Raw genomic sequence first — 24,463 nt, 5'->3', positions numbered from 1 at the left:
CTACTGACCTTCCGTTGTCATTTCTAAAATCAATCTGGCCACCTCCATCAAACGGCCAGAAGTGTATGTCTCCACCATAAGATCCACTGTTTTCATTCTGCTTGCGTTCTCCAGATGACTCTTTTTGATGGTTGGAAAATCACCTACAGGTACATTCAGCAGGTACCAGTGGAAACGTTTCAGCTCCTCCTCTCCCAAATCATCCAACAGGTCTAATAGCTGCTCCTGAACAGGCGTCTTCATCTTAAATCTACAAAACATGAGAGGATATTTTGAGCAGAGGGAACAAAGTGAAGCAGGATCAGTGTTACAACACATCATATTGTCTTTGCAGTTTTTTTGTTGGATTCTACTGTTTATTTACTGCAATGACATGATTTTAATGAAAAAACCTGCCGCTCATACAGAATCCCAGGCAATTAGACTGATACTATAAAACCTGAGGATGAGGAACTCTGATCTAAAAACAGCCAAAGATCAGTAAACTTAATCAGAGGAAAACTAGACCTAATCCTGATAAACCTGAAGATGATTTTTGCCTTTAATGTTATTGCAGAAGAACTAAAAACATGAACACGAAAATCAAGTAAATATAGACCAGTGGAGAAGAGTGTGTAAGAGGGCAGCGATATTTGATTAGTGTCATGTTGCCAGTGAAGAAAACACATACCATAATATAAACTCTGACTCTCTAATATGAAGAAACACTGCACTCTTAAATAAAGAAAGCAGTTTAATATCTACAAACAAGTTCAGTAACAGCTTTAATTTTTTTGAGATTGTTGAAGTTAAAAAAATAAGTTGTTCAAGTTGTCCTTTTAGTAGCTCAATGATCACATTCAAAGGTCAAGTTGATTGAACAATAATCTTATTTCCTTCTCTCGGGTCAAGTTTGTCCAATTTTCCCCTCACTTGAGGTATTGAGTTATCAGCTTATTCCAATTGTTGGGTCGGAATAATTTTTGTCTTTTGGGTCATGTTCATACACCATGTGTCATTTGAGCATGTAAAGGACTGAGTCTGGTATAGTTTTTATTAGTTTATTTGGTTTCCTTTTATCAGTCCTTTAGAACTGTAAATATGTCACAATGTTTTAGATCGTGTTTATTTGTGAGAATATGTTGGGGTTTTTTAATTATACATATTTATATATATACTCTGACATTTTATGCGTGTTGATGCATGCTCAATCATCCAGGTCAGGAATTCCCAAAAAGTTGGTTCTGTTCATCTGGACATTTTCAGTTCTTCAGTCTCAGCTGACTGCAAGTTTCCCCAACCTTATAAACATTACATTTGCATAATGAGTGAAACTAGAAACCACTGAATGAACAATGGGCAGCATTGTAAGATGGTGAAAGATGTACCCTTAGGCTGCTGGGGATTCCCATGATACACTGAGTGTTTCTTCAACACTCATGTGTGCATAGTCAAGTTCTGTTGGAGGTTTCTCCCTCTTGCTAGGGGTCATGTGATCGTTGGATTTTTCTCTTCTATGTATTATTGTAGGGTCTGTCTTACAATATAAAGTGCCTTGAGGTGACTGTTGTTTAATTAATAGCACTGAAAGGTTGTGTAAGTGCTTTAAAGTTTTGCCTGTTTGAAGAAGGAAAGAAACTGTTTAAGCTAATAGGCTGATCAATATTACAGTCGTTCAATATTATATATTATATTAATATTATAATAAAGTGTTTAATGATGTTTCAAAAATTAATGTTTGAACACAGTCTCAGTTTTTATTCTTTCAGGTGCAGCCTTGCTGGAGTTTAACACTCTGAGAGGAAAGAACAGAAACTGAATTCCAATGTGGGATCAGACTACAAGCAGATCTGATCTGAGGTCAGCATTTACAAACAGGTGTCCTGTTCTTGGATGATATATTAATGCTTTCAGAGCAATAGAGTTTGCAGCCAAGTGGGAACATTTGTGTCTAAGAAATTATATTTCTGACTGATCATCAAGGAAACAAAAAGACTTCAAATGCTACTGAAAAATGTTCAGACCTCCTACTGTCCACAAATTAAAGTCTAAGGGATTTTCCAGAGATAGTGGCACTATTTTCTGGTGATCTGATTGGTCAGTAGGTAATGAATTTATACCGGTTGATCCCTAGTCTGGAACCTGCCCTGCAATAGCAAATAATAATGCTACAAAGAGAAAATAAAATCCAGGCTATATCTAATAAATGTTTGTTGAAATCAGACACAGAACATGTTTTGTGATAGTGGGTGTAACCCAGCACCTTTTGGGATAAACTGAGAGCTCATGTATGAGCTACTGAGTTGTTGTTTTTTTATCTTACGTCTCGATGCATGTTCAATTATCCAGGTAAGTAATTCCTAAAACGTTTATTCTGTTCATCTGGACGTAGCGTTTTCATTGGGAGAAACGTTTTGTCACTCATTCAAGTGACTTCTTCAGTCTCAGCTGACCGTAGGTTTCCCCAACCTTATAAACAGTATCTTTGAAAAAGACTGAAACTAGCACCACAGAATGAACAATGGGCTGTGAGGTCAGTTCCTTGATCATTAATATGCAAATTGTTTTGCCCATTGATCAACAACCACTGGGTGGTTGAGTACCATTCACAGAGAGTTGGGGAATGGCTGTTAGAATTACGTTTTTTTAACAAAATAATTTCTAATGAGCAAGAACTTATTTAAATAATTTTAGTTTCAACCCTGTTTTGAATTTGAGGAATAGGACCCAGTTGCATCCTGCTGATAACAGAAACTTTGCTTCATTCATTCCCCCCCAGACTCTGCTGCTAACATGTTACATGGCTTACATTACAACTGAAACAGTAACTACAGCAAGAGGAAGTAAGAGGAGGTGTGTACAAATGCATGTGTGTGTGTTAAATGCAGACCCATGGTATGATATCTGAATAGAGTGTTTCAGAGTTTCACAGTGAGTTGTCAAGTGGAGGATTTTTTCATCTATGAAGGTTTTAAATGTGTAGCTCAACATTCCTTTGCAACAGGCAATGGACTAAGACAGAGAAGAAGAAAACAGACTTTACTTGAAGATTCTCAGTGTGGATCAGTATAATATCAGCCCTATGTCTGCAGTTTAGGTTAAGCACAACGTTCACATCATATTAATCTCAGCACAACTAAAACATGGTGACTGACCTCAGATACTCCAGTCTGCAGCCTGAACTCTCCTGAAAACTATGCAGCTCCTTCAATTCTGAATAATGCAGGTTGTTGAAAGTCAGGTCCAGATGTTTCAATTGGGAGTGGTTGGACTTCAGAGCTGAGATCAGAGAGGAGATTTCTGACAAACCACAGTTCATCAACCTGCATAAAGAATGAGAGATGTAAGTTTATCAGAGAAAGTTTGCATTTGAAATCAGTGTTTCATACCTACAGTTCTCTCCTGTCCCTGGTGGACATTTATTTGACGCTGCCTCAGCAGAGCAACAAACATCATCAAGGACAGCTTCTGCACTGGTTTTGACCTATTCAACATGCTTCCCTCAGGGAAGAGCTACAGGTGCATCAGCAAAAAGAATGACAGACTCAAAAATAGTTTCTTCCTAAAAGCCAAAGCCACCCTGACATCACAGGACTTCCCTCTACACAAAAACTACACAACTGTTATCACCAATGTGCAATACTTAATTTTACATGCAATAACCCACACTGTAAATATATAACACTATTTATTTATTTTCCCCCCAATTTGTATATTTGTACATTTTATATATATTTCTTGAACACTATTCATATGTATATAGTGCTGCAGAACTGTGCATCTCACACCCCTTTCTTTTCCCACGTCTGCACTTAGGAGATGTTCTGTATTTCATTTTACATATGTATAGTGACAATAAAAGACCATTCTATTCTATTCGTCTATTCTGTTCTGTTCTGTTCAGAGCTGAAGAAAGTTCAGAATGTAGAAGTTTAAAAAATGGAAACTCCAGACAGCTGAAGCCAACAGGATCCATTTTTTAAACTCTTCAAGAAACTCCAACAAAATTTTTTTCACATTTACATACACTGATACTAGGTTCCAGGACCATTTAAAACATCAAAATACATGCTTTTAAAGACATTTGTAAGACCTACAATGTGAATCATACCAAACGATGTTGAAATTGTTGAAACAAGCTAAACTACTTAGCAGGAGAGTGATACTATAGAAATCCAACTTCCTGAACTCACACACTAAAAACATCAAATTTAAATACATTTATCATTTATTTAATTAAAATGTAAATAAAGAGAATAACACTTATTTTGGCTGCTCCCTTATTCCGAATGTGTTGCCACAGCACATTTTGACCTGTTTTTTTGTTTGTTTTTTTTGTTTGTTTGTTTGATAATGCCCTTATTAATACCTGGTCTTAAGCAGGGACATGTCAAATTTTAGGTAAATGTGTAAACTATACTATAGAGCCACTAAAGAATGAATATGTGGAATAAATCAAATCATTAATGGAAGAATTTATTGAAAAAAAATCAGCTATTTGGTACTATTATTATGTTTTTTACAGTGACAAGGCTAAGAATGAGGCTTTCAAATGAATAAAACCTGTCTGGATCTTAAAAAGTTAATTCTGTTCATCTGGACGTTTTCAGTAGGAGAAACGTCTAATCACGTATCCAAGTAACTTCTTCAGTCTCAGCTGACTACAGGTTTCCAACCTTATAAACAGTACATTTGCATAATGATGACACTAGCACCACTGACTAACAATAGGCTGTGACGTCATTCATGATCATTTCATCATCAGATGTGAGGGGCCTTTAGAGAGAAACCAAAAAAAGCCAATTCATAACAGGATGACACAAAATAGAGCCACCTTGACAGGACAACACTCAGCGGTACATCTGCATCTAAAGGTCAAAGGTGACTCTTTCTAGGATGACAATGTGGGGTGGGATTAAATAAGCTCATGCTTCTTCCTGCTCCTTTTTGAACATGAAAGTTATTTGTAATTGTGGTTGCTCGTTTTCCTTTTGTTTTGCTTTGTTCATTTGTCTCTTTTAATTCTATGTTGTTGTACTTTTTCAACATGTTCAAAATAAAGATTCAATCAATCAATCAATCAATGTCCACATTTTGGAAAGAGAAAACTGACTCACATCTTGTGTCAGGTGACCTCAATAGGACACATGATAGGATGAGGCAAGGTCTCATAGCTATTAGCTGCGTCCCAATTTAGGGTCTGCATTCTTCAGAGGACCCGGCCTTCGCGATCTACATGGGCCGTCTCGTAGGAAAAATGAGAAGGCTGGAAGTGCGAGGCTTATGAAATGGGACGGTCTAGTCTCCTTTGCTGCTCAGGTTGCCTAGCAACCATGATACTAACCGCTGGAAACGTTTCATACAGCTTTATTTGACAGAAATGAAGTAGAAAATCTTTTTGTTCATTTGTTTGTTTTTATATGGGCTTTGTTTGATTTGATAAGTATCTGAGGCTGAGACCGCGGGACTGTAAAAACATGATTGTTGGGCTTCATTTTTGTACTGAACAGTCATTTTAAGATTAGCTAGCAAATAATATTTACCGTATTTTCTGCACCATAAGGCACACTTAAAATCCTTTAATTTACTCAAAAATCAACAGTGCGCCTTATAATTCCGGTGCGCCTTATGTATGGATTGTGGCTGTGCTTACTGACCTCGAACAGATTTTATGTGGTACACGGCGCTCAATTTTATGTGGAACACTGCGGCATCACTAAGAGTTAAAAACTGTCTACATTCTTTAATCTTTAATAAAATGATCAGCATAAGTTTAACATCCAAGCATCCATGAAAACAGAGTTTATTAAATTTAACGGAGTAAGCAGTTAGCAGGAAGTTAGCTTGTTAGTTTCCACCTAACCATGATATACCATGTTCTGACTGAGAGATTTGTGAAAAAATAAAAATGTGCAGCTCTGCCATCAATTCCAACAAATGAAGACAGAAAACAGCAGTGATGTTTGTAGGGTTACTGAAGTTAGACTAGGTGGTATATAATGATGTACTACGTGATCGCTAGTGACACAGCTATGTTAGCATAACAGCAAAGTGAAGCTGGAGGATGAACGCTAACTTTTTTCTACTCGATAAAAGCTAACAGGTGGGTTCCCGATGGTTAGGCACAAATGCAATCGCATGGCAGGATTTTGTAAAAGGACCAAACTTCAGTCAGGAGAACAACTGAGAATATCCATCCACAATACGAGGTTAGTCATTAATATACTGCAACAACATGGGAATAGAGCAGCTGCGAGAGAATTCAACATTAATTAATCAATGGTGCGGAAATGGAGAAAGAAGAACAAAGAGTTGAGTAAAGTTTGACTTATCTGACTGTTTTGTTTCGCTTAATGTGCCTTATGGTCCAGAAAATACGGTAGCTAATGTTGTTCATGAGACTAAAGTCATCTCACTCTGGTAATGTTAGTATAATATGTCCAATATTGGAGTTATCACTATATTAATCATTATTAGTTATTAAAGAAGTGAACTTGAACTCTGTATCAAATACTGAGCTTCAGTAAAGATTCAAGTTGCAGTTATTTATATGTCCTATTACCTTAAATCTTTAGTCAAAGACAAGTACCTTTTACAGTGTACATATAGATGTATTATATATAAGCAACAAATATTGTTCTTTTATTATGTTGGCATTACTAAATTTGGCTCAATGCTTACATATGTGTGTAAAAATAAAATTTACGAGGTGTGATAACTATTTCTGATAAAATGAAGAGTAGACTGATATATTCAATATGCCTTTATTGGTCAGAAAATCATACCATGTCATAACTCCTTTAAGTCATACAGAATAGATATCAGTGCCTTAAACAGGCTGACTTCTGCTAAATAGATCAAACTGGGCAGAAAGTATACAAACACATAACATCCTTAAAGAATATGATGTAACACTATAGATCAGGGGTGTCAAACTCAAATACACAGTGGGCCAAAATTCAAAACTGGAACAAAGTCGCGGGCTAACATTAATATTTATTGGAAAAAAAAAATCTTCCTCCAGATATAAGAATGAATCTTTTCTTATGGACTCAAATAAGTTTTGCTGGAAAACTGAATATGGAACAAGCAAAGCTTAATACTAAACAATATATATATTAGCTGTATAATACCAGAAGGCCAGCTCTAATAGTAATTTGGTATGGCTTCGCGGGCCAAATGTAATTAGGCTGCGGGCCAAATTTGGCCCGCGGGCCAGAGTTTGACACCTATGCTATAGATCAACTTACCTCAGAATATATAAAGCATATAAACAATTACAGAAATATGATACAACAAATACAGCAGTACTACTAATGCAAAATAATCAAAGCTTCATGTAACTGAAACAAACATGGACATTTATTTTTAGGTCCATGCTGCTGCTGATACATACTTTAGGTTTGTAAAGTATTCTTAAACTCATTTCTGCCTCGTTTCTGCCTTTCATGGTGTGTAACTTGAAGGCCCTGAGTACTTTCTCCCACACTGAAAACACTGGAATTGTCACGGTTGGACGGTCGGACGGTTGGACGGTCGGACGGACGACTCTGCTTGTGTGTATGTTTTCTGTGTGTGTTTGCTTCTCCCTCTCTCCCTCCTTGGGGCTGTTTACGGAAGTGCGCGCCGTGGGAGAGGCGTGTCCTGGCGACTGTCGTCATTGGGAGTCCCTCTTCGCTGTTGCCGGCCACCTGCAGCTGATTACCTGACCAGCCGTTGGTAATCATTCCTCCCGGCTAGAAAGAGGTATTTAACCTGGACTCGCGGCGACAGTCGACGTGGGATTATTACTCCGAACTGGTATAGTCCGTGCGAGCAATGTGAGCTTGTTATTCGGCGAGCATGTGGCTAACGGTGGATTTTCCTTCTTCCTCCAGGAGGGGCAAGCGGAGAAGCGAGTTGGGGAGCACACACACTAAGGGAGTTACAACACGGAACGCACTGGGAGCAAGGGACGAGCACGATTGGAAAATTGCACTTTTGAGTGAATTGTTGGACTTGCCTGTCTGTTTCACTGTAAATAAACGCACTGTGTTTCTGTGAAGAAGAACCGCGCCTGGGTCCCTCTTTTCCGTGACAGAATAATCCCACCACCATGGACCCAGCGGATTCTGCTTCACGCCAGCTGTCTTTCCAAGCGGAGGTTTTGGAGCGACACGAGGAAATGCTGAAGCACACAAACCGCGTTTCGGCAAGCCATAACAGACCTTAAAGGTATGTTGATTTCCTCACCTCATACGGCTCCAACACAGCCCGCCCCTTCGCTGGAAGCTGCGGCAACCTGTCCGCTTCCGGAAATTTCGGTCCGCGCCTGAAAAATTTGACAGCAAGTTGGGGAAGAGCCGGGGTTTTTTGACGCAATGCTCTCTTGTGTTTAGACAGCAACCTTGTGCCTTTGCCTCTGATTCCGCTAAAATCGCTTATTTGGTGCAACTTATGACTGGGCGGGCGCTTCAGTGGGCTCAGGCAGTTTTAAGTACCCAGCCCTCTGTGTCATATGACATTTTTCTCAGCAAGTTTCGCTGTGTATTTGATAAAGGCGCTAGCTCGGACGCCGCAGGTCATCGCATGTTTTCTCTGAAGCAAGGTAGAAGGAGCGTTGCTGACTTTTCCGTGGAATTCTGGATCCTGGCGGAGGAGTCGGGCTGGGAGGAGAAAGCACTGCGTGGAGCCTTCCTCAACAGCCTTAACGAGAATATAAAGCGTGAGTTAGCAACCAAGGAACTGCCTAAAGCTTTGTCTGCTCTAATCAATATGTGTATTAACTTAGACGACCATATGCAGGAGTTCAGCAAAAGAGCCGGGGATGGTCGGCGGCCTGCTGGGAGCACGGGTACATCTAGGGACCTTCCTACTCTGATGTGGAGAAGTGAGGAGGAGGAGCAACACGGGGATGAAGAGCAACCCATGCAGCTCGGCAGAGCCAAGCTTTCCTCCTCTAGACTGGGGCGCAAACCACGGACCGGTGAGTGCTTTCTTTGTGGAAAAAGAGGACATTTTGTTGACTCCTGCCCAGACTGAGTAAAAGAGTCGGCCCGTCAGTAATTGTGGGGATACTGGCGGGCGCCACAACAAAAGCATTCCCTCACCTCAGCTGCCCTGCCAAAATAATGTCTCACTCCCTCACTCACTCCTGCTGCGCACTCATTGACTCTGGTTCTGAACAAAATTCCCTAGACGAAGAGTTAGCCAAAATCTTAGACCTGTCCCTACTTCCCCTTCCAGAGGTCCTGAAGGTCTCAGCCTTAAATGGCGGCCATCTAGCCTCCGTCACACATCACACTCAGGAGGTTACACTCATTATTTCGGGAAATCACTCTGAGAAAATCAGTTTATTGGTATTCAAAGCCCCCCACACACCACTGGTACTGGGATTTCCTTGGCTCCAATGTCACAACCCCCAAATCGACTGGGTGTGTAACTGGCTGGAGCACACGGTGTCACGAACAATGTTTACTTGCCGCTGTCTCGGACAATCCCGGGACCGCCTCTGCGAAAAGCTCCTCACCCCTCGACCTGTCCTTGGTGCCCTCGGAATACCACGACCTCGGCCAGGTATTCAGCAAAAGTAAGGCGTTGTCTTTGCCTCCACATCGGCCTTACGACTGTGGAATCGACCTACTCCCAGGCGCTCCCCTGCCAACAAGTCGGCTCTACAGTCTGTCTAAACTGGAACGCGAGACCATGGAACGCTACATAACGGAGTCTCTGACCGCAGGTATTATTCGCCCATCTACTTCACCTTTAGCAGCAGGATTCTTTTTTGTAGAAAAGAAAGATAAGAGCCTGCGTCCCTGCATTGACTTTCGAGGGCTGAACAAGATCACAGTTAAGAATAAATATCCACTCCCCTGCTGGCCTCAGCATTCGAACTACTACAGGGGGCAGTCGTGTTCACCAAACTGGATCTCCGGAACGCCTATCATCTGGTTCGCATCCGCAAGGGTTACGAGTGGAAGACAGCTTTCAACACCCACCTGGGGCACTTCGAATACTTAGTGATGCCTTTCGGTCTTACTAACGCCCCTGCAGTCTTCCAGGCCCTGATTAATGATGTGCTCAGGGACTTTATTAACCATTTTGTCTTTGTGTATCTGGATGACATTCTGATTTTTTCCAGGTCGCAGACTGAGCACATCAACCATGTACATCTGGTTCTACGGCGCCTATTGGAGAATCGCCTTTTTGTGAAAGCAGAAAAATGTGAGTTCCATGTGCAAACTGTTTCTTTTCTGGGTTTCATTGTGGAACAAGTGCGTTTGCGAGCTGACCCGGCCAAAGTCAAAGCCGTAGTGGAATGGCCTGTTCCCAAGACCCGCAAGGAGATGCAGAGGTTCCTGGGCTTCGCCAATTTCTACTGCAGCTTTATCAGGGATTTCAGCAAGGTAGCCCTTCCTCTAACCAACCTAACTTCTCCTAAATTGTCTTTCCAGTGGTCCTCCGCTGCCCAGCAGGCGTTTGATCGGCTAAAGCACCTGTTCTCCTCAGCTCCGGTCCTCGTCCAGGCGGACCTCGGCCGGCCTTTCATCGTGGAGGTGGATGCGTCCGATTCGGGTGTGGGAGCGGTTCTCTCCCAACGGATCGACGGCAAGCTACATCCCTGTGCGTTCTTCTCCCGCAGGTTGTCTCAGGCCGAGAGAAATTAAGATGTGGGCGACCGGGAGTTGCTCGCCATCAAGTTGGCCCTCGAGGAATGGCGACATTGGCTGGAGGGCACTGAGCAGCCTTTCGTGGTGTGGACGGACCATAAAAATCTGGCGTATCTCCAGGCAGCCAAGCACCTCAATGCCCGATAAACCAGGTGGGCCTTATTTTTTACTCGTTTTCACTTCTCCATTACTTACAGGCCCGGTTCTAGGAATACTAAGCCCGATGCGTTGTCGCGCCAGTTCGCACCGGAGACCGATGAGGATGAGAAGGACAAACCCATCCTGCCCCCCACCTGCATTGTGGGCGCACTTACATGGGAGATTGAAAAGGTGGTCAGGGATGCCCAGCGACGGGAGCCCAACCCCGGCACGGGCCTGAAGGGGAAACAGTATGTTCCGGCCACGGCGCGTAGTCAGGTCATTCACTGGGCACATACCGCCAAGTTTTCGTGCCACCCAGGTAAAAATCGCACTGTCTCCTTTCTACAACGTTTGTTTTGGTGGCCCTCTCTTATTCTCGATGTCCAGAACTATGTTGCGGCATGCCCGGTGTGTGCACGGAACAAAACCTCCAACTCACCTGCTTCTGGCCTCCTGCGACCCTTACCCACTCCAAAACGCCCGTGGTCGCACATTGCCCTGGACTTTGTCACCGGCTTGCCTCCCTCTTCAGGTAACACCTCCATTCTAACCATTGTTGACCGTTTTTCCAAGGCCGCCCACTTCATTGCTCTGCCCAAGCTCCCTTCTGCCCTGGAGACGGCCCAGTTACTGACGCAGCATGTGTTTCGGCTCCACGGCATACCCCAGGACATCGTTTCCGACCGTGGCCCTCAGTTCACCTCGCGGGTTTGAAAGGAGTTCTGCGCCGAATTGGGAGCTCAGGTCAGTTTGTCCTCCGGGTTCCACCCCCAGACTAATGGTCAGACCGAAAGGGCCAATCAAGAGCTGGAGGCCATGTTGCGTTGCATCATCGAACCAAGCGACCTGGAGCGACCAGTTGGCCTGGGTGGAGTATGCCCACAACGCCAGCACTTCATCAGCAACTGGGCTCTCGCCCTTCGAGGCATCGGTGGGGTATCAACCCCCCCCTCCTCTCCATCTCTGAGGAAAAGCTGGCGGTTCCCTCGGTCCAGCACCACCTTAGGCGCTGTCGTCGGGTCTGGCGGGCCACGCGCGCAGCACTCCTGAGAACGGCCGAGCGGAACAAGGCATTGGCGGATCGCCGTCGCACTCCTGCTCCGGATTATCAGGTCGGCCAGCGGGTGTGGCTCTCCAGCAAGCACATCCCTCTTTGGACTGAGTCCAAGAAACTGGCCCCTCGGTCTCTTGGCCCCTTCGCCATCCAGGAGATCCTGAACCGGGTGACGGTCCGGCTGGCCCTTCCGCCTGCCATGAAGGTACATAACGTCTTCCATGTTTCTCTGATTAGGCCCGTCCGGACCAGCCCTTTGTGCCCGCCCTCCAGGCCCCCGCCACCCGCCCGGGTTATCGACGGCGCCCCGGCGTATTCCATTACTCGCATAATGGATGCCCGGTGTCGCGGTATGGGCTTTCAGTTTTTGGTGGATTGGGAGGGGTACGGTCTGGAAGAACGTTCTTGGGTGCCGTGGTCTGCCATTCTCGATCATCGCATGGTGAGAGAATTCCGCCGCCGGCATCCGGACAAGTTTAGCAGGTCGCCCGGTGGCTCCCGTTAGAGGGGGGGTACTGTCACGGTCGGACGGTTCTTCCGGACGACTCTGCTTGTGTGTATGTTTTCTGTGTGTGTTTGCTTCTCCCTCTCTCCCTCCTCGGGGCTGTTTACGGAAGAGCGCGCCATGGGAGAGGCGTGTCCTGGCGACTGTCGTCATTGGGAGTCCCTCTTCGCTGTTGTCGGCCACCTGCAGCTGATTACCTGACCAGTCGTTGGTAATCATTCCTCCCGGCTAGAAAGAGGTATTTAACCTGGACTCGCGGCGACAGTCGACGTGGGATTATTACTCCGAACTGGTATAGTCCATGCGAGCAATGTGAGCTTGTTATTCGGCGAGCGTGTGGCTAACGGTGGATTTTCCTTCTTCCTCCAGGAGGGGCAAGCGGAGAAGCGAGTTGGGGAGCACATACACTAAGGGAGTTACAACACGGAACGCACTGGGAGCAAGGGACGAGCACAATTGGAAAATTGCACTTTTGAGTGAATTGTTGGACTTGCCTGTCTGTTTCACTGTAAATAAACGCACTGTGTTTCTGTGAAGAAGAACCGCGCCTGGGTCCCTCTTTTCCGTGACAGGAATGATAAAATTTGAACATTACCTTATAAGACTGATTCAGGACAGACAGTTATTTTAAAGTTTTCTAGCAATCCTTCACAAACAGGGAACAGTCTGTCTATTCTCTCCATCTGTCAGCTGGTGCTGGATCTTCCTCCTCCTCTTCCTCACACACTGCTGAGTTTGTCCTGGTGGATCATCAGGGGTGCAAAGCCTCACAGAAGATGTGATGCAGTGGGTCCCTCAGTCTGTCCTTACTCTGGACACTTGCAGTTGTCACACATGAAAATCAAATGTTTGATAAGCTGCGGGATTCAAACACAAGTGTAACTTAGTAATTCATGTTCATAGTTTTATTACACAATCAGAGAGAAAGCAAAAGAGAGAGTGTGCAGGACAGACAGAAAGGTGACTGTCTCAGGTGTATACACTGCTACAAAGCAGCACAAGAGAAGGCTAAACATGAAGAGTTCCCTGATAGCACAGTGGACACAAGTGTGACTCCTGTGATTAAAGCATCTTTCTTTAAGCTTAATGAGTGAACCGTCAGCTCGTTCAAACAAACATTAAAGTCTGTTTGGCTCGACACCACCGAACAGAGGCAGCAATATAACATAACTAACATTAACAGTGCAATGAATCCTGCTTGTGCCGTGATATTTGGGACTGAAAACCGAGCAGCATTCACTGACTTTCAGCCTGTTGTGTTTGTGGATATATTACTGACTTTAACCCTTTAAGACCTACCATAAAACCAAGTCCGCCAGAGCTTACTTTATATTTTTACATGCTGTAGTGCCATTTTGGGGATTTTTTCAAATCGCTATACATCAATACAACTGTTGTAGCCCAAATTTTAATAATATGTATGCATTAAGTCCATAGTAGCTACATAAATTGCAAAAAAGTGCAATAAACTACAAAAATGTTTTTAAAATCGTTCTTGTTTTGTTTTTTTACACATATTCCTACTTAGAGAAATTTAAGATTTTTATCCCTCAAAACTTTAAATTCAAAAACGTTTCAAAAAATAGTTTACAACAACAGGAAATTTATTTTTAGTGTCTTCATAGTTTTAATTTTGAGATTCACCAATTTTTATATACTGCAGGAAAAACGAAAATAAATCCTATAAATTTGCAAAGAAAACAACATGTGCATGTCAAAATAAACTATTTAAAGCAGTGCAATTTGAGTTCTAAGTATCCCAGAAACTATTCAGAAAAGCATGGAGTCTAACATGACTTTTAAAAACACCAGCATAGGCTTATAAGGCCTATAAGTAAAAAACTACTATTTCCACGAAAATGACATCACTTTTGGACAGGTAATGGCGGACATGCGATAGTTCACACTGACGTCTATTTCAATGTATGCAAAAAAAATTAGTGCGCTAGCTTACGTGGTTCCGATTCTACAGGGATTTAAAAATAGTACGCAAAACGGAACGTGCCCACTCCGACCGGCTTTAAAGGGTTAATTATCCATAACATCATCACATTCTCTGTAGGATTAAGGTCAACTATTGCATGCCGTATATTTTAAAGTAAAGGCTTTAAAACCAAGTTAATGCTGAAAACACTAACATCACTAATGTCAAATAACTATAAGAAACTGATCAGGAAGGCTGGCTCTGTGGTCGGCATGAAGCTGGACACTCTGGTGACAGTGGCAGAGAAAAGGACACTAAAAAGACTGCTGGACATTATGGACAATGCTGGGCATCCTCTGCACACGGCCATAAACAACCATAAGAGTCTGTTCAGTGACAGGTTGCTTCTCTCAAAGACAAGAACCAACAGACTTAAAAACTCCTTTGTCCCTCACGCCATCAGACTGTTTAACGCCTCTCTGGAGCAGAGAGGGAGGGGAAACAGGAGGACAAAGGAGGGGGAACAACTAAGCTGTAGTGCCTCTTCACTTCACTGTGCAATACCTTTTGTGCAATACTTTTGTTAATAGTCAACGGTGCAATAGACCTCAATACTTTAAATGTGCAATTCACTTGTATTTTTATTTTTATTCCTATTTATTCTATTTATCCCCTTCGTATATTTTATTTATATATGTCTCTGTATTTATATGTGTGTGTGTGTGTGTGTGTGTGCATATATATAATATTCTGCTCACGCTCTGTAACTTCTATCGGTGCTGTGCTTTTGGAAACCGAATTTCCCAGAGGAACCCACCCGAGGGATTAATAAAGTTTTATCTTATCTTATAACTTTCACAACATGTGGCCAACAGTAATGTTTTAATGTTCTTCGTTATTAAACATTTGCACATATATAAGTGACATAATATTGAGTACTTACTTTTGAAACTTTATTCTTCGGCCACCCTGCTTTAGCCAGCCGCCGTTTTTTTGAAAATATTATCCACACCCACTGCCGCGCTATGAATTCTGGGATAGGTTGGGCCACGAAGGATACACCTGACCCCTCCTTCAAATTCAGAGAAATGAAGGACGGATTTTCGGCCACATTTGGAGCAGCCTTCAAATTGAGACAGCCTTCGCAGAGAAGGCATGACCAGGTGATGAGGAAAAGTTGTGTCTGTTACCTTTCCCACATACCCCTACCACCCTTGAGTGGGAGAGGAAATCGGCCATGACCATCTGTGCCGCTGGCCTATGGACCAACTTGAACTTAAAAGGCTAGAAAGCCAGATACAACACCATGCCACAATACATAATCAGCCTTATGTCTACAGGTTAGTATCAGCACAACTTTCACATCATATTCATCTCAGCACAACTAAAACATGGCGACTGACCTCAGAGTTTCAAGTCCGCATCCTGGATTCTCCAGAAAACGACACAGCTGCTTCAGTCCTGAATTCTGCAGCTTGTTATTACTCAGGTCTAGGTATTTCAGGTGGGAGGGATTGGACTTTAAAGCCAAGCACAGAGAATTGATCTCTGACAAATCACAGTCCTTCAATCTGTATAAAGAATCAAAGATGTAAGTTTAATAAACAAAGTTTGTGCTTGAAATAATTTAGTGTTTCATAATCTGTTCAGAGCCAAAGAAGCTTCATAATGTAGAAGTTCAGAAAATGGAAACTCCAAACAGTTGAAGCAAACAGGATACAGCTTCCAGCAGTTTTCAAGAAACTCCAACAAAGTTATAGAAAATTCATTTTTCTCACATTTTATCAACAGATCAGGATAAAGTGTTGGGTATCCAACCATTGAAAAATAATCCCCAAAACACAGTATTTGATGCTTTTCTTTGACACGCACGACAGTAAAGTCAGTCTTTTTGTATTCTGGAGTGTTACTCAGACCAAAACATAATTTGAAAAAGTCACTGTTTCCACTGTTTGAGATTTCTGCATGTTTGATGACCACAATAACTGGTTTTCCATTAACCATTTAAAAGCGGGCACGCTCCGTTTTCGCATAACTATTTTTAAATCCCTGTAGAACTGGAACCACGTAGGCTAGCGCAATAAAAAATTTTGCATATGAAACCGGAGGAGTTGTACTTACATCTTATGCCATCAGCCTGTCCTAGGTCACGGTTTTTGCTCATAGAGGGCTTGGGAGGCAAAGTCTAGTCTAGTCTAGCTTATCTTTTTTCCACCTCCTCTCAGACTGACGACAGATACGACGTAAATCTCATATAGAGTCATTTAACCAGGATTAAGGGAGGATCTAAGATGCTTCATCTTTACGGGGGCCACTAGGCAGGGCTCTAGACTAACCTTTTGCCACGGTTGCACTGGTGCACCAGCACAAAAGTTAGGCGCACCCAAATTTTTCAACCGCATCGCTTAACTCGTTTTACATGTGCACTTTTTTTTTTTTTTTGGGGGGGGGGGGGGTAAATTGATGTCCATACAGACAATATTGATTTGTAAATGATTAACTAACAATCCTGTGCTTAAAGTGATTTTGCACTCTTTGGAAATATTGTAGATAATATTAAAATTAATCATCACATTGGCCTCCTCTGATGACCTGTTTGCTGCTGCCTGCCGCTGAAAGGCAGTGGGGAGAGGGGACACTTGGGCAGTAGGGCTGGGCTATATCATACCGTTCACGGTAATACCGGTGTAATTTTGGGCAACGATAGGAAAATGACATATCGCGATAGAATATACGCAATATGTCATATCGTGGGGTGGCTGTAGCTCAGGTGGCAGAGCAGGTCAGCCACTAACCAGAAGGTCCGTGGTTCGATCCTAGGCTGCTCCAGTCAGCATGCCAAATATCCTTGGGCAAGATACTAACCCCATGTTGCTCTCTCCGATGCATCCATCGGAGTGTGAATGTGTATGAATGGTAGACTACTTAGCACTTAGGTCAGAAATAAGTGCTTGTGTGAATGGGTGTGATTGGGTGAATGAATTAGTTGTATAAAGCGCTTTGAGTGCTCAGACAGAGTAGAAAAGCGCTATATAAGAACAAGTCCATTTACCAATATGGGTAAAACGCACATGCGCAGTGCCTATGTTTACATACGCACATGGCGGTGACGCAGAATGAGAAGAGCGAAAGTGGATCGTTAAATGAAACAGATGAACCAGAATTGGTTTGTAAAAATGCTGCAACTTCAGTGGTGTGGAACTGGTTTAGCTTTCGTCCGTCAGATACACAGCAAAGCACTATTTTTGGTAGAGCATGCTAGCAGGCCGTTGTTATTACCGTGTTGTTTGGAAAATACAGCACACTTAAAATCAATCCTTTGATTTTTCTGAAAATTGACAGTGCCCCTTATAATCCCGTGTGCCTTATGTATGAATTCTGGTTGTGTTTACTGACCTCAAAATGATTTTATGTGGTACACGGTGCTCAAAAATCTGTCAAATGTTTTAGTACGACTTTGCTAAGCTACGAACCCGCACCGCTTGATGGATTGTTGGAGCATTACGGCTATCGTAGGCAGGAGCCTCGCGGAGTGATACGTACTGTGCTTCAACATAATATTACCGTATTGTGTGTGTATAACCTCTTTTTAAGTTTTGTGGATATTATACATGGCTATGCTGAGGATATGTCGGACAATTTCCACTGGAAATGCCTTTTGGTTAAACTGTCAGCAAGGAATTTGCACTGTTACATTTTTATATAACTTTAATGCACAAAAAAAACAGCTGCTTGTTTAAGTGGAAATACATTGATAAGGTTTTTTGCACTAATAAAGTTGTGGAGTTGTAAAGTGTTTTGTCTAGTGTCAATTATATCGTCAGTTATATTGTTATTGCAAATTTTCAAATGTATATCATGATAAATATTTTTGGTCATATCGCCCTGCTCAATTTGGCAGTGCATTTATCACGACATGTAATGTGTTTTCTGGATACACTGTGCTTTTTCAGTGTTCAAAGATTGATGGCTCCGTGTCAGAGCACTGGCTATTAGTGATGTGCGATACCACTGATTTCCTTTCCGATCTGATACCAAGTAATATTCAGGGTGGTATTGACGATACTGATCCGATACCGATACTTTGTACAAAAACGTATTTTATTTATTGTATCTCAAATTAAAGCATCATAATGATTACAGGATATCAGATTACTTGTTCTTATCACTTAATAATGCAGAATTATCATGTAGAAATAAAAAAACTGAAGTTGTGCGTTATTTGAACACATTGCCTGCCTGCAGCACTAAAGGACTCCATGAGAGACGTCTGTCTCGCCCTAGCAGCACCTGTCCCTCTCCTCCTCTTCAGTTCGCCTCAACATACGCTCGTCATATTCTGTGATATGATTTACTCTGAGGTGTTTGACAAGGTTAATGATGTTGCCACAACCATACATGCCAACCCTCCTGATTTTTCCGGGAGAATCCCAAATTTCAGTGCCCCTCCCAAAAATCTCCTGGAGCCACCATTTTCCCGAATTTCTCCCGATTTTCCACCCGGACAACAAAATTGAAAAACCATATCACAGAATTCATAGCGCGGCCCAGCCAATTCCAGTCTCCAACAATGGTCCTCAGGTGGAAGCAGCCTCTGAATTTGGACACCCCCGCTTTTTCCGGGCCGGCCAATAATAACGGTGACATTTAACGTATTTTATCCGATAAATAAACACTGTAAAATGTATTTATCACCCCCCAACAGCCCTTTTGAATGTCTCCCTAATTCTGAGGTCTCAAGGTTGGCAAGTAAGGCCACAACACCTCACTTTTTCGCCACATGTATCGCAAACCATGTCTCAGCGGTTTGTGGAGGTAAAATATGTCCGCACAATTACGCTCAGCCATTGTTGTGAGTGCGCGCGCCAAGGGGCTGCGAGACATTTATACAGCTGTATTTCGCACATGACTATGAAAGGCAGAAGAGGAAGTAGTTCCTTTGAATGTAGACAATCCGAATGTTATAGTTTCTTTCCACTGTGTTCCTGTTAATGATAAACTACAAATTTACCCTAAATTACTAAAATATCGATATTTTAATGTGAGAATCGATTCTAGAACATAAATGATTGGTATCGGAGGAATCGATATTTCAGGATCGATCCGCACATCACTACTGGCTATGAATTTCAGATGGATCGGGCCTTAACTTAACCTCTTACTTTTGCAGCAAAACAGCAAAAGTAAGAGGGAATTCATGACGATGTTTGTTAAATGTAAAGCGTAGTTTCAGAGGGTTTTTTTTTTTGTTGGTTTTTTTTAACTCGAACAATTGGTTGCACCGGTGCGACCTAGGATTTTTTTATTTCTTTTTAGACGCCCCATTAAAAAATTTTGTCGCACTCTAGAGTCCTGCAACTAGGTCCAAGGTGGTTGAGCATGAGGATAACATAGCATTCATAACTTCATCAGCCGAGGGGGGAGTACGACACTTAAGTTCCATCATATCAAAGACAGTAGTGAAATTAGCCACAATCTCAGAGTTGATTACACATACAGGGCAACAGAGATCAGCAGTGTTCATGTGTGTTACACCTAAGGCAGCATTAAACGTAACCAGATGATGATCAGAGATGCCAACATTGTCAATGTCCTTAATGTCCTTGAAGCTAGAGAATGTAGGAAAAGGCAGTCGCTGAAGTTTACATTTATTTTTAAAAACCGTTGCTATGTCTCCACCCTTCCCTGAAAGTCTCGGTTAGCTGGGGAAAAAAAACAGTCAGGGGGAAGGAGTTCAGAGAAGGAGAAAAGCTCACTGGGGCGAATCCAAGTTTCGGTCAGGAACAAAACATCCAGGTGCAGGGTGAGAAAAAGATCATTTAGGATGAAGGTTTTATTCACCAGTGATCTTGTGTTAAGCAACGCCATAACGCTCTTAGTCACCTTGTCCCTGACAGAGGCGCGTCTCAGCTTGCCTGTGTTGAGTGCAAGTCCCAAAGGTCCCAATCCAGGTCCGAAGCGATGAGCACACCACTGGAAAGGCCAGATAAAATTGAAGTCCAACAGGGCAGATCCAGCGATGGCTGAGCAGTTTGAAGGATGGCCGGCCGTGGGAGGTGAATGGAAATTGCAGAAAGTCCAGGAAGGGAGAGGAGTTAGCCGCAGCATGTGCCTTAAGTAAGGCTTTAAGGCGAACCCGAAGTCCACTCCGCTTACCGTGCTTCCTGGAGTGCCTCTTGAACAGGGAAGGTGGAGGCAGGCAGAAAGTTCTAGTAGATGGGCAGGTACGCAGCAGCGTAGCGTCTCCTAGGTCCCAATGTAGCTCCGGCTCATGGAAGAGAGATGGCCGGAGATTTAAGTTAGCCGATCACATGTGATTAAAGCATTGTTCTCAGAGGGGCACAAAGCCAAGACGAGAATAAGAAGCGCACAACAGTCGAAATAAAAAGTACGAAAATGGAGACGAGGGTAAGAAGAGGTAGGAGGAAAACAACCTGCCGAGCAGACTGGCGCCATCTTGGTTTACTCGTCTTTCACAGACTATGAGCTAATACTGGGTATAAGCAGGAGCTGAACACATGTGAACTATTCAAGTCTAGAGGTTTACAGTTTTTGTCCTTCATTTTAAGATCTTAGTCTAAAATGTTTTTGAATGTTTCCTTCTCCAAAGCTCCTTTTATTTAAATATCGAACTGTCATCATATACAGTTAATGTTTTGAAAATTTGATAGACAAAATATTCCAATACGTGAGAGCTTAATCAATCCAAAAAATATTTAGTTCCAGCCCTGGTAAGAATTTTAACTGAAGAAAACCATGAGGAGAAACTCAAGGTGAAAATGAGTGAGTGTGTCAGAGTGAATTGTCAGATGGAGGACATTTTCATCTATGAAGGTTTTAAATGTGTAATATTGTTCTGGTACAGTCAATGAACTAAACCAGAGAAGAAGAAAACAGACTTTACCATGAAGGTCCTCAGTGTGGATCAGTATAATATCAGCCTGCTGCTGATGTTTGCAGTTTAGTCTCAGCATAACATTCGCATCATATTTACCTCAGACAAACTGAAACATGGTGACTGACCTCAGAGTTTTAAGTCCACATCCTGGACTCTGCAGAAAACCACACAGCTGCTTCACTCCTGAATCCTGCAGCTTGCTGTTAGTTGGGAAAAAACTGTCACTACTCAAGTCCAGATGCTTCAGGGAGGAGTTGGTATTCAGAGCTGGGATCAGACAGCTGACCTCTGATGAACCACAACTCCTCAATCTGTATAAAGAATGAAAGATGTAAGTTTATTAGACAAAGTTTGTGCCTGAAATCATTCAGTGTTTCATAATCTGTTAAGAGCTAAAAAAGGTTCAGAATGTATTTGTCACATCTGCTATGGCAGGCGGCATGGAGTGGAGAGAGTGTGGACAGACAACGGAGATGGAATGGAACATTAACAGAAAGCGTCTTAATGCATGCTCAATCATCCAGGTAAGTAAATCTCCAAAAGTTGATTCTGTTCATCTGGATGTAGCGTTTTCAGTGGGAGAAACATTTTGTCACTCATCCAAGTGACTTCTTCAGTCTCAGGCTGAAGAAGTCAGCCTGTCACGTTTTACCCTCTTAAAAAAGAGGGTAAAACGTGAGCAGAAGTTAAACAGCAGAAATAAATATACAAATATATAAAAATAAATAAAAATGTTAAAAATACAAAGTGACACTGGCTTTAAAAGCACAAAAACACTCTGCTGTCTATCTAAATGTGGGTTTTAGTACTGACTTTAGAGAAAATTTAAAAAAAATAATAAAAACATTCGCCCAAACAACGTCACAGATAAACAGTTAAAAATACAAACTCAAGAACTGAAGAAAAATCGTCCTGATTATAAACATCCGCATCAAGATAAACTTGCAGATTTACGAGTCAAAATGTGTCAAAAAGTCTGTATCCTTACCTGAGAGCTTCAAGTTTACAGTGGGGACTCCCGAGTCCAACACGCAGAAAATCCAATCCAGAATCCTGCAGCTTTTTTAAGCTCAGGTCCAGCTCTCTCAGATGATTGGATGGGGAGCTGAGAATTGAGGACAAAGCTTCACAGCTTCTTTTTGAGAGTGTACAATAACTCAGCCTGAAGAAGAATAACAATGAAAACATATTCTTTTATTCATCTAATAGTATTAAACATTTAAAATTATTAATATATTTACTTACAGAGCTTAATTGGAGGCTTTGACCACTGGCAGCAGCCTTAGAAGAGCCTCCTCTGAACTAGAGTATTTCTTTAGGTCAAACACGGAAAGATCTGATGACAGTAAGATGAAGACTAGAGCTGACCACTGGGCAGGAGACAGTTTATCTGTGGAGAGAACTCCTGATCTCAGGGACTGTTGAATCTCCTCCACTAGAGAACGATCATTCAGTTCATTCAGACAGTGGAACAGATTAATGCTTTTTCTGCAGACAGACTCTCACTGAGCCTCCTTTTGAGGTACTGGACTGCTTCGTGATTGGTCTGTGGGCTACTTCCTGTCTGTGTCAGCAGGCCTTGTAGGAGAGTCTGATTGGTGTGAAGTGAAAGACCCAGGAGGAAGCGGAGGAACAAGTCCAGGTGTCCATTTGGACTCTGTAAGGCCTTGTTCACAGCACTCTAGAAGAGTATCTCTGTAGATTCTCTTGTTTCAGACTCCTGGGAGGTTGTTTGTTTCTCTTCCAGCAGATTGACTCCAGAGTTGATGAAGGTCAGATGGACATGAAGAGCAGCCAGAAACTCCTGAACACTCAGATGGATGAAGCAGAAAACCTTGTCCTGGTTTAAAGATCTGTGTGAATACTCCTGAGTAGACTGAGGCTGCACTGATATCGATGCCACACTCTGTCAGGTCTGATTCATAGAAGATCAGGTTTCCTTTCTGCAGCTGATCAAAAGCCAGTTTTCCCAGAGACTCAACCATCTTCCTGCTCTCTGGACTCCAGTGTGAATCTATCTTGGCTCCTCCATCATATTTGACCTTCTTCACTTTGGCCTGAACCACCAAGAAGTGGATATACATCTTAGTTAGGTTCTTGGGCAGCTCTCCTCCCTCTCTGGTTTTCAGCATATCCACCAGAACTGTAGCAGTGATCCAGCAGAAGACTGGGATGCGGCACGTGATGTGGAGGCACTCTGGTGTCGGTGCCTGTCTCTCAATTTTAAATACATGAAGATATTGAGGGTTCTCGGGAAGGACAATGCTGACACCGGCTGCTCTCTGGCAGGAAGAACCATGCCTCTTCTATGTTTTAAATACACTTTAGAACAGCATGCAGCAGCACCACATATGAGCGGGAAGAGGGAGACATGGGGTCTTCACACTCCCGTTTTCTGTTTATCATTGGGACGGGGGGGCTGGGAGGAAGAGTTGGCCATCTGATGGGGGTCTGGTGGGGGGTCTCCCTGCTGCTCTGGGACCGGGGGTGGTCTGCTTGTCTCCATCCCAGGAAAAAGGCTAAAATCTCCTGGGTCTGGCACGGTTGCACCTCTGATGGTACTCCTTGGGCTCTCACGCTCTGGGGGCCTCTGGATGTCTGGGGCCTGGATCTCCTCCATGCCTGCTTTATGCCCTTGGGGACGGGGCTTTGGTTCCCCACACCCTCTAGCAGATCGTTACATGAAGAAAACCTTTTGAATACAATACAATACCTGAACATGCAGGTGCTCACAGACACACACTATATCTTTCTTGGCTGCTACCTCAAAGCACACTGTGCGCTGTTGGTTGTACATACACAACTGTTTTACTATATTAATGTCCAGCTGCCAAAGGACTCGAGGAGTAAATAATAAAAAAATGGCCAAATGTCTGTAACTGAGGATTCTGTCTCAGTGATTTATAGCTGTAACGTGTTGGGTAAATCATGTTCATGTTGTATGGTCACAATCTGCTTCAGGACCTGATAAAAGTTGATTAAGAATTAAGACCAGGTTTACTTTAAGAAGTAAGATCAGAGCATTATTATTTTTAATTGTTTGGCCTCACATACTAAAGAGCACCAACAGGATAGACTTACCTTTAAGCTTCACCAGTGTCCAGAATAATTAATCAAATTCAGCTCAATGTACAGTTATGTTTTTTTACTCTATTACTTCAGCCTGATTTAAGTGTGACTGATCTTCTTATTATACATTTAAAAAAAGTTTTGTTCTATGCTTTATAGATTTTATAGAATATTTGTTTACAAGGATTTATTTGCATCACACCGATCGCATGTAACAAACACAGCATATTTCATGCCAGAAATA

The 24,463-nt window shown here is 42.6% G+C and overlaps 1 protein-coding gene across 1 annotated transcript; it reads right to left on the bottom strand.

Moving 5' to 3' along the window:
* Nucleotides 1-22,338, bottom strand: LOC148096093 (ribonuclease inhibitor-like). The gene is made up of 5 exons (XM_087835863.1): nucleotides 22,139-22,338; nucleotides 21,276-21,461; nucleotides 15,656-15,823; nucleotides 3,135-3,302; nucleotides 1-250 (listed from the first exon to the last, which is right to left on the bottom strand). The coding sequence occupies exons 1-5, from the start codon at nucleotides 22,336-22,338 to the stop codon at nucleotides 1-3; spliced, it is 972 nt and encodes a 323-aa protein (XP_087691989.1).
* Between the last annotated feature and the right edge of the window lie 2,125 nt (nucleotides 22,339-24,463).

This window comes from Neolamprologus brichardi, chromosome 23 (assembly GCF_056152115.1).
Source record: "Neolamprologus brichardi isolate AB-2024 chromosome 23, ASM5615211v1, whole genome shotgun sequence".
Lineage (NCBI taxonomy): Eukaryota > Metazoa > Chordata > Actinopteri > Cichliformes > Cichlidae > Neolamprologus > Neolamprologus brichardi.
This window is presented reverse-complemented; position numbering and strand designations above follow the sequence as displayed.